The 11117-nt window shown below is 48.1% G+C and overlaps 1 protein-coding gene across 1 annotated transcript; it reads right to left on the bottom strand.

The window, feature by feature from the left end:
• Positions 1–10820, bottom strand: C1ra (complement component 1, r subcomponent A). Its single transcript, NM_023143.3, has 11 exons — positions 10641–10820; positions 9564–9789; positions 7582–7774; positions 6583–6729; positions 6289–6485; positions 5933–6080; positions 5627–5748; positions 4011–4089; positions 3565–3720; positions 1747–1821; positions 1–1239 (listed from the first exon to the last, which is right to left on the bottom strand). Coding segments are annotated over exons 1-11 (2124 nt in total). The 5' UTR covers positions 10643–10820; the 3' UTR covers positions 1–460.
• Positions 10821–11117: the final 297 nt, after the last annotated feature.

Below are 11117 nucleotides of genomic sequence, written 5' to 3'. Positions count from 1 at the left end.
CCATGGCTACCCTTTATTACATCTTGACGAGAAAGGCAAAAAGGCTCAGAAACGTGTTGCTTAAATACCCTCTGGTGTGACGTGCCTAACTATGACTGGTTGCTCCACCCACGATCTCCCAAGCCCCAGGGTGGACTAGTGACTTTTGGCGGGCTTTTGCTCCTAGCACATGCGCATATAGCTTGTTCTTTGTTTAGGTGGCATAAGGCACTGAGGAGCCAGTGCCATCTTATGATGGTAAATGTTATTGCGGCTCTCCACACTGGGCCACACAATCAAACTATATTGAAAACACAACAAAATACCATAACGTTGATGGGATTACAGAAAAGAGAGTTTATTCTATACACGTTCTGCATCTTTGATTTTTATATGAGAATCATAGTGCTTATCAACAATTGGTCAGATACATTTTTTTTAATACACTATACCCTGGATTCTGACCCAGTGAACACTGGGTTCAGTTTTCGTCTCCCATCTCTTTCTTGATCCAGTCAACATAATTCAGTACCTTGGTGTAGAAGCCATATCCCTCACCACACCCAATGCCCCAGGATACGATGCCCGTAGCCACCCAAATATCACGATTTCTGTCCCTGACTGCAAAAACACCCCCACTGTCCCCTTGGCAGGCGTCTTGCTGTACAGCTGGGTCCCCAGAACAGAACATATTTTGAGAAAATGGAGAAGTATCCTTTTTTGTCTGGAGCCATCTCTGGCATGCCTCACTGTCAGCTACAGGCAGTCTGACGAACCTGAGATCGAAAGCTAACTTATCTTCTGTTATCCCGAATCCGCTGACATAACCCATGAGGCCTTGGCCATAGAAGGTCTCATTGTCTGGGAGACAGATGGGGAGGAGTTCGGGGCCCAGTGTGACACTGTTTTCCAGCTCCAGTAGAGCAATGTCTCCTTCAAAATTGTTAGGTTCATCTTGGCGGTAGTCTGGGTGTATGATGACCCTACGGACTGGGTGATGTCCCAGTTTTTTGATCTGTTCCACATTTGTGTGGCCCAGGAAAACAAGCATTTTGGGGTTGGCATTGTCGTTTTCCTTGTTGTGATGCTTGGGGTAGATGGTGTGGGCTGCTGTGAGGATCCAGCGGTCTCCAAGCAGGGCCCCACCCCCTCGCCCGTGGGTAGTGGTGAAGGCCTGCCAGGGGAAGTTGCCGGGCCTGGCTGGCTGCCCTCTGATGATGCGCTCCTTCTGTGTCACAGGGTTGACAGGTTTCCCACACACTGCAGAGAGACAAGATGAGAACCTGTCAGCTGCAGGTTCCAGCCCCTTCTTCCCTCTTTTGTTCATCACCCCCCCCCAACATTCCCCCTCTACCTCCTCAGGACAACCCCCACCCCTGCCTCTGCTGCAGCTCTTAACTCTCCTCCCCTTCCCCTCCCTTCCCCCAATACCTCTCTCTCTCTCCCTCCTTTGTCTTCCTTTTCCCATAGTCCCTTCTTCCACCCATTCTTGGCTAACTCTCCCTGTTCTTACTAATTCCTTCTGGGAATTTCTCTTGACTTTACTCTCTGATTCCTTGTTCATGGGAGCACTAGACCATCAGGACTAGTTTAGATTTTCTGTACCTCTCTCTTTTTCCTGGCACACACTCTCTCGCTCCTTTTCCTTACTCCTTATCGGGTGTTTCCCTTGGAGTTGAAGCATCACCTTACTTGATCTCTCTCTGTAGAATGCTCCCCCCCTCCCCCCACAGACTGCAAATGACATCTGGCTCATCCACTCTTTACCTGGCAGACACCGGGGCATTTTCTCTCCTTCCTCTTCATTCTTCCAAATGCCTTGGGCTGTGCAGGTATATATCCCTGAGGATTAAAAGAGTTTGTGTCAAGGCTGGAGGTGGTGGACCAGAAAAGCAGGCAGCAGAGGCCATTGGACACTGAAGGTGTTATAGAGGGAGTTGGAGAAAGGAGACACCATAGTCAAGGATCAAAATTAACTGGTTCAAATGTATATGGATATATAATGTTAAAAAGAATCCGTATATGTATTTCGTCTTATTGTTGAGTGAAAAAAAACCCAGAATACTTAGCTATATATATTTGAGCTGATGCCTACTTTGGAAGGAAGCCTTCCGAGCTTACCAGTGACTGCATCTTGATAGGAGGATTGCAGACGATAATGCCATGTCTTCCTTCCTGTATAACTCTTTCCAGGATTTATTGTTAAGAACAAGCTGACCTTGAATTTACTATATAGCCCAAGCTGGCCATGAATTCTCCATCTTCAGCTATAGTAACCCAAATGCTGGTATTCTGGGAGTGCAGGACCACATCCAGCAATAGCAACATCGTCTGATTGCTGTCACTCTGCCATCTTGGTTACTGAGTGTTTTATCTGCATTATCTCGTTTAAATTTGGTGACACTTTCAAGCATGTATTAAGTTCATTTTTTAAAATGAGGAAACTAAGATTAAACCCTTCCTTCCTTCCTTCCATATTTCCAGTGTTGAATATGTAACTCAGGGACTCTCACATGGTAGATAAGTCCTCAGTCTTGAATTTTTCTTTTTGTATACTTTAAAGAGAAATTTTAGTTAGATGTGGTGGTATATACCTGTAATCCCTGGGGTATAGAGGTAGGAAGATTAGATGTTTAAAATCATCCTCATCTATTCAGAGATTTTTGGGAGAGAGAGAAAGAGAGCCAGAGACAGAGAGAGACAGAGACAGAGAGACAGAGAGAGAGAGTGAGAGACTGAGACAGAGAGAGCGAGAGACAGAGAGAGTGAGAGACAGAGACAGAGACAGAGAGAGTGAGAGACAGGGACAGAGAGAGTGAGAGAGAGTCAGAGAGAGAGAGGAGGGGAGAACAGAATATTAAATACACCAGTGGGGCATGCTGGGACTATAGCTCAATGGTAAGAGTGCATGCTTTGAATTCATGAGAGAGGCCCTAGGTCCAATCTCCATGACTACAGTAAACAACCCCCCACAGATGAGTTTGAGAATCATTAAGTAAACCTGAATGCAAAAGATCACAGCGTGGCAGCCTGAGATTGGGGAGTGTCACTGTACATGTGGTGGTGGTGATGGCGGTGCCGTGTTCTTAGTGATGGTAGAATGGATGGTAACTGGAGATTGCCAATGTTGGTGGTGGTAATATCAGTATGGTGGTGATGTTGGTGTTGCCTATGGCTTTGCTGTTGCTGCTGTTGGTATGGTAGTGGCAATCGTTGGTGTTGGAAGTGATGATGGTGATGATGTTGGTATTGGTAGTGTGTCAGTGGTGGCTATGGTGGTATTGTGCTGGTAGGGTGCTATTGGTGATTAGTGCATTGTTACTGGTCGTGGCAGTATTGGTAATAGGTGTGGTGGTGAGAGGGAAGTAGTGGCTTAAGAGATTCGAATCTTTGCTTTCCATTGGCTTGGTGCTCTTTTCTTTAAACTATTAGGGTTTTATGTTGTTGTTGTTGTTGTTGTTGTCATCGTTTTGGGCATTGTAATGTTGAATCCTTCATTTGGGACCCAGGACTCCACTGAACAAATGTCAAATGTCCCTCAGAGCTGAAAGGGGAATAAAAACCATGATGGGTCTCAGTTCCTACCTCGCATGGACTCGCTGCTGCCAGCTCTGGTCAGCATCTTGTAATATGGTTCATGGCAGTGATACTGGATACTGGCTTCATAGGTGGTCACGCCTTTTGTGGTGATGTAGCGGAAGTCCCCATTAGACAGGCTTTGGGGCTGCCCACAGTTCTTGACTTAGAGAGAACACAGGGTTGTAAGGAAGTGGAGGACACCTGTGCAAGACTTCAGTCGGGCAATTGGGGGTCTCAGGGACCTCAGAGAAGTATGGTCAGTAGGGTGCACACTTGCACTAGATAGAGTAAAATTCAGTTCTGGCAGAGCCCATCAGGTCTGAGATGAGGCCTAAACAGTTTCTAAGGAACAAGTCAGGAGGCAGGACCCTTGGAGATGAGGGGTCTTTCTCCCTCCCAGCTCAAGTCTCAAGATTAAGGGATGTGACTTACTCATCCAGTTTGTGACTTACTCTTGCACCTGGGCATGGCACGATGCCATGTGCCATCATTCTGGCAAACAGCTGTGAAGGAGAGTAGCGCCTGATTTCCCTGTTTAAGCCGAAGTTAGACATGCAGTCAGCACTCAGGCCCCCCACTTCCAAGGTGTACAACGACTGTGGGAATGTGATGGGCGCTGTGTCCATCTCTTAGACCTCAGCTCCCTCACAGATGTGCCTCCTCCTCCCTCCTCCCCATTCTCCCTAGCTAGTGCTCTCAATTCAGGGCTGCAGATGGGATGCCAAGTTTCAAAGCAGAAACACACAGCAAGGTTTTAACTTTGTTTTTAGACCCTTGCCTGTTTCCACTAGACCCCCAACTCCCTCCCAAAGTGTAATAAAGACAAGTCAGGATTGTACTTTTGTATCAAAACAAAGACCATTTTCTAGAGCAAACCCAGGCTTTTGCCTATTCCTGAAACGTTCTACCAGCCAAGGTCTCCATCACACTTCCTCCCACATTGCAGTTTTCTTAAAGCCCAGGGCTTTCCTTAAACTACTAGTGCTACCTGACTGCTTTCATAGGGGTTTAACACGGTGACATGTCAGGTGAGTGGTCAGTTAGCACAAGGTCAAAGAGTGGCTGGTACTCACTTGATAATATTGGAAAATATTATTTTTTTGAGACAAGGCTTTGTTATATAGCCTAGGCTGTCCTAGATTAGCTATGTAGCCCAGGCTGGCCTCAAATTCATGATTTTTCTCTCATGAGTTTCCTCTTGAGTTACAGGTGTAGGTGCCACTGCCCCTGGTTATAAATAACTTATTAAGAACAACCATCAGATGGGTCTAAGGGCACTTGTAATCCCAGCACTCAGGAGGTAGAGGCAGGAGGATAAAGAGTTTAAATCTAGCCTGGGCTATACAGTGACACTGATCATCACCAACCTACCAGCCAACCATCCCTTCTCTCTGTCTATTTAACTCCTCTCTCTTGCTCTCTCTCTCTCTCTCTCTCTCTCTCTCTCTCTCTCTCTCTGTCTCTCTTTTTCTTTTTTTGAGACAGGGTTTTTCTGTGTAGCACTGGCTGTTCTAGAATTCTCTCTGTAGACCAGTCTGGCCTATGAATTCACAGTGATCTTCCTGACTCTACTGGCTCTGTGTCCTTAGGAGCTAGGATTAAAGTCATGAGCCACCACCACCCAGCAGAGACATCAGGTTCTTAAAACAAAACAAAACAAAACAAAACAAAACAAACAAACAAACAAACAAAAAATGAACTCTCTGAGCGTTTCCTGTATGCAGACCAGACAAAGTAGATTCTTTTTGTTCTTCTTTCCTGTCTGTACCTGGCCTTAAACCTAGGACCACCAGCATCCTTTGCAAGCCCTTTCCTTCTTAGCTATATCCTCAGCCCTTTTTTCACTTTTGAATTTGAGATGAGATCTCACCGAGTCACCCCGGTTGGCCTTGAACTTGCTCTATAGCCTGAGTGGACCTTGATCTTCAGTCCCTTTGATGTTTATTCAGATCTGAGGGCAGACAGATTGATTCTTCCAGCCCCAACCTCCATGGCTCCATTTGAGATCTAGCCATCTCTTCCTCCTGGGACACCCAGAGGATTTGTCCCATGAGCCTTGGCCTCTTACCTCCATGAGCTGGTAGCCTTGCTTGCAGGTGACAATGAAGTAATCCCGGAACTGGTACTGAGGCTGCGGATCCTGGATGATGGTGAACTCATCCAGAGCCTTGGGCTGGGGGCACTTGATGGCTGATGGTGAGGGCATGCGCTTGTCAGAGCCATTGGTCCCCTCCTGTTTGCCTTATTACTGGCAGGCGAGGGAGGCACCTACATATCTTATTTTAGTTTAGGGGGCCTAGAGACAATACCCCAGGTCTCATCCATGTTCAACACAAGTTTCCCAGGAAGCCATGCTCCACCCTAACCCTCTCACTTTCAGTGGTGTAGTGCAGCTTCCAGCCTCGGCTGTCCCCTGACTCATCTGTGAAGAACAGCAGATCCACTGCATTGCTGCTGGTGTCAAGGTCTGGAGGCCTTTGCTTTCCACAGAATTCACCCAAGTTCTTCCCATTAGCGTAGATCTGATGGGAAAAGGGGAGGAGATCATGGTTAGTTCTCTTCTTTTTACACAAGTCCCCTTGGGTGGACAAGGGTAGAGAAGCTACTCTAGACCTCTATGATCCTGGTGAACAATGTGTCCCTGTCCCACTCAGTCCAAGGTCCCAGGAAGGAGCAGGGACCTGGGGAGCCACTCGAGTAATAGAAAGAAAGTTTGAAGTCTAGCTCTACCTGGAGCTGGTCATAGGGGCAGTGCACTTGCTGGTGGTCATCAATTTCAAAAGGATCCAGGAACTTGAGGTGCACAGTGAGGCCCCTCTCCACCCGGATGCTGTAGTTGCAGCGTAGATCCGGTGGATAGGGCTGAGGGTATTCAAGGCTGGAGACATAGCCTGAGGGCTCTGTGTAGAGCTCACTGCTGCACTCAGCTATAAATGCAGAATCAGAGGGGCTGTTAGGGTGTTAGGCTGGCCCAGCAAGCCTCTGCTCTGCCTTTGCCTTCCCACCCTTCCCACTCAGCCTCACCCTGGCAGGATTGCCCATCTTTCTGAAGCTCATAGCCAGGATGGCAGGAACAGAAGTAGCCTCCAACATAGTTGTGACACAGATGTTGGCATCGGGGCTGCAAACCCTCTTCCACTGAGTTGGGCTGCGATGCACATTCATCAAGGTCTGGAAGGGATTCCAGAAGGAAGGGTTACATCCCTCTCCACAGAATTCTGGGGCGAGGTGTGCTACTGTTGTGCTATCTCTTCCTATGTTCAGAATATTTTGTGCGGGTTTTTTTTTCCCCTCAAAGAGTCATGTACTAGAAGCCTGGAGACAAAGTCCACTTCTGGCCCCTTTGCCTCTCTATGTTCTCTGGGAGCTGCTTGGTGGTAGAAGAGCCCAGATGGTCAGACCCCATCTTGAGGAGAGAAATAAGGAAAGCTAGGCTTCTGGCTTCTTTGGGCTCTGTTGAGGTTTGGTCTGTTGCTTTGTGTTGCAATGCTAAATACTGGTCCCCGAGGTCTGGTTGTCCTTAGGGGTAAGAGAATCCTCACATCCACCAAGTGATACTGTGTGACTTGCTCTTTAATTTAGAACTGTTGGTTGAGTAAAGATACTGGCAACCTATAGCTGGCCAGAAGAGAGGTAGGTAAAGTTTTGGTTCCTGGGCTTGGGGTCCAAGGAGGTCCACGATGGACAAGATAGAAGGTGGAGAGAAGAGGAGAGCAATCATGAGAATTGCCCATGAGAGCTGCCCAGTCTGAGTAAGAGCTATCTGGATGGAATACAGCCAATCATATCTCAGGGTTGTTAACAGGGAGGTAGATGTAAGAGCATAGAGAGTTGATATCTGCCCAGCTCTATCACTGATGAAGGCTTATTATAAATATAAAAGTTTTATCTGGGAACTGAATGATCAAAGGGTAGAAATCCCCGATGGAGATTAAGAAATTACTACAACAGGGCTCAAACATGCCCCAGCCCCACTCCCATGGCTGAGGCCAGAGTGAAGGGCTGGCTGTGGGGAGCACTCACCTACAGCCTGGTAGTAGGCCAGGAAGCCCTTGTAGAACATGATGGTCCCATTCTCCTCATTGGAGAAGTCTGTGTGGAAGGTCAGCAGCATCTTGTTTCCTTGGGACATGAATTCCTTGCTTCCTGGGGGGTTGCCCAGGGGAGAATCCAGCTGCCCACAGAACCTCCCCAGTGTTTGCTTATCAGCAGAAATCTGTTGGAGGGAGGACAATGGAGAGAAGCCCTGCTAAGGAGTCTGGTCCCGTGTGGCAGCCAGAGAGACCCTCCTTGGATTGAATCCTGATCTAATGTTACTATCTGTCAGATCTGGCTGCTGTGCACACCCTCAAGTGATGCTTATGGGTCCATCTCTGTCTTTCATTAAGTTTGTTTTCTTAAGTTAGGATATCACAATGTAGCCTAGGCTTGCCTTGATGGCATTAATTAAGGCCTCTGTCTCTGTCTATGTCGAGGGGCATGTTACAGGGGAATACATGGGGAGCCCAGAGGATGACTTGCAAAAGTCAGGTCTTTCCCTCCATCATGGACATCCTTGGGATTGAACTTAGGTTGAAGACTTGGAGGCAAGGGCCTTTACCCACTGACCCATCTTGCCAGCTCTGGACTGGGATTGAGCCTGTAGTTCTTCTGCCTTCGTCCCAATTCTTGTTTTTTTTTTTTTTCCATTTTTTATTAGGTATTTAGCTCATTTACATTTCCAATGCTATACAAAAAGTCCCCCATACCCACCCACCCCCACTCCCCTACCCACCCACTCCCCCTTTTTGGCCCTGGCGTTCCCCTGTACTGGGGCATATAAAGTTTTCGTGTCCAATGGGCCTCTCTTACCAGTGATGGCCGACTAGGCCATCTTTTGATACATATGCAGCTAGAGTCAAGAGCTCCGGGGTACTGGTTAGTTCATAATGTTGTTCCACCTATAGGGTTGCAGACACCTTTAGCTCCTTGGGTGCTTTCTCTAGCTCCTCCATTGGGATCCCTGTGATCCATCCATTAGCTGACTGTGAGCATCCACTTCTGTGTTTGCTAGGCCCCGGCATAGTCTCACAAGAGACAGCTACATCTTGGTCCTTTCGATAAAATCTTGCTAGTGTATGCAATGGTGTCAGCGTTTGGAAGCTGATTATGGGGTGGATCCCTGGATATGGCAGTCTCTACATGGTCCATCCTTTCGTCTCAGCTCCAAACTTTGTCTCTGTAACTCCTTCCACCAATTCTTGTTTTAAAAGCCGCACTCAACTCAGCCTCCTGATAGACCCAGCTGAACATGATAGTACAAATGGTACCCAGAGGTCTCCTCACTGGCCAGCATCACCTAGTGTCTTCCCTGCTTTGTCTCACAGATTCCTTACTTTGTCCAAAGCAGACGACGTTCTCCTTGCTAGCTTTGCCGTGGGATGCACCCCTCCCTCAACGCTGCAGACTTGTTGAGTCCCCTTTGTTGGGGAAGTGTGGAGTTTTCTCGTTATTTTCTTAGTCTCCTGGCTGTTGCCTGAGCCTCATAGTGCGAGGAAGAGCATAGGCTCTGCTTGAATCCTGCCTTTTATTTTTACTGGATGTAGAAAGATGAGGCTAAGAAAGAAACCCTTTGAAGGGTACATACAGGGGTGACCAAGGTCCTTGTCTTCCCTGAAGGACATGTGACACCTTTCATATGTTTCTTTTCTTCTTGTTTTGGATGCAGTAGGTTACCATTCAGGGAAACTGAGGCATGGCTGTTTCTCAAGGCCTTATGGTTAGCTGTGTCCTAACTCCAATACATAGTGAAATCTACTGGAACAAACACCCCCATGCCTGCCCCTTTTCCTCATGAATCTCACTGAAGGCCTCAAAAGTCCATGGATACCCCCTCTATGGCACCAGCGACCCAAGGCCAACATTTCTACAGAGCTGTACAGTGATGGGGTGCAGGCATATTGTCCAGAGTATTCAGAGCACAAACTTCCAGTTTTGTTTCCCCTCCCTCCCACTCTGACGCCTACCTTAACATAGTCATAGAAGCAGCCTTCAGAAGGCTCCACGTCAAACTGCCAGAAGACCAGCTTCACCCTGTACCCCATGGGGACAGTGATCACAGTGGTTGTCTCCAAGTCACTGGGGTAAGGCTTGGGATACAGAGGGGAGGTCACCTCTCCATAGAGCTTCTGAGGGAGGTAAATGGAGCCTTCCACCCCATAGAACAGGGTCACCAGGAGGGCAAAGAGCCACCTGTCAAAGAGAGAGGCGAGTGTTTGTGGGGCTGGAGGATCAAGGGTGTTGTGTAGCACCCTTGCTATTTGAACTGCCTTAGGCAGGAATAGGATGACTAAACTGCCTGGTTCTTCCCCCATGCCCATTGTAGACTTCATAGTGGTTCTGTGATTGGGGGCATCAGCAGCCTCTGCATCTGCTGCAGCTGAGTTTCTCGTAGGTCAGTGCCCAGTCCAGGGGTCACTGGACTCTATCACACTCCCCACCCCCAGCCTCTGAACTGCCTTCTCTGCCCTTCTCTTTTGCCTCCTTTTCTTCCTGGAGTAGAAGCTATCTGAGGGTGAAGTTTTCCAGTGATGGCTCTGCAAAGTTTCCCAAGGCTTCAGCAAAGACCCCTGGGAGAAACCCTTCATCATGTCTGAGAAACACAGGTGGGGTCTGAGAAACACACGTGTGTGTGTGGGGGGGGGAGAGAAACACACGTGGGGTCTGAGAAACACACGTGTGTGGGGGGGGAGAGAGAAACACATGTGGGGTCTGAGAAATACACGTGGGGGGGTTCTCTCCTCTCTCAGAGAGTTCCCTCCCCTCACTGTTACCCTGCTATGAACCCAGAGTCAAGAAAGGAGAGGCTAGCTCAGCTCATGTCTAAGGGTCTGGACCCTGGGAGGAGGGCTGAGGAGTGACCCTGAGAAGTATGTGCTCTGGAGCTGGCAGTATGGGAAGAAGGATATTGTATTCCTCTTCTTATTCCCCTTCCATTTTCTTTCCGTATTCTTTTTTTTTTTTCTTTAAAGTAATATGGGCGCATGTTTGCTTCCTATGCCCAACTCCTCTTTCCTCCCTTGATACCCATCAGTCTTACTCACATGTCTCAAGGCCAGTTTGTTTTGGGTCCTCAGCTCTCCTGACAGAGTCTTCAGGCACTGTAAGTTGAAGGAGGGAGTAGGCATACAGGGGAGGGAAGGATTGTGGCAGTGGAGGGGGTGACCATTCCCGGAGGAATGTTTCAGGGAATGAAGCATTTGCATAAACAGCAAAAAAAATCTGAGTTCCCAGTTTAGTTTTGGTTTTGAAATCCTCGTTGCTTGCTGGTGCCATCTGGTGGTCCATTTGGGGAATGGCTGAGGCGATGGGATCTGAAGTTTTAGGGACCTGGAAACATTTGGTTTGGAGGGCCAGACTCTGGGGTCTCTAAATCGGATTAACATTTTCTGGGAGACTTTCCTGGGGCTGCTAGTTGCCCTTTATTCCAGGATCCTCGCCACAGGCATCGTAGATTGTGGAGGCACTTAAAGGCTCTGCTTTCCTATTGGCCCCTTTTTTGCAATTCTTATTCACCTGGA

Source organism: Mus musculus, chromosome 6 (genome assembly GCF_000001635.26).
Source record: "Mus musculus strain C57BL/6J chromosome 6, GRCm38.p6 C57BL/6J".
NCBI lineage: Eukaryota > Metazoa > Chordata > Mammalia > Rodentia > Muridae > Mus > Mus musculus.
Note: the sequence above shows the minus strand (reverse complement) of the source record. Positions and strands in the feature narration are given on the sequence as shown.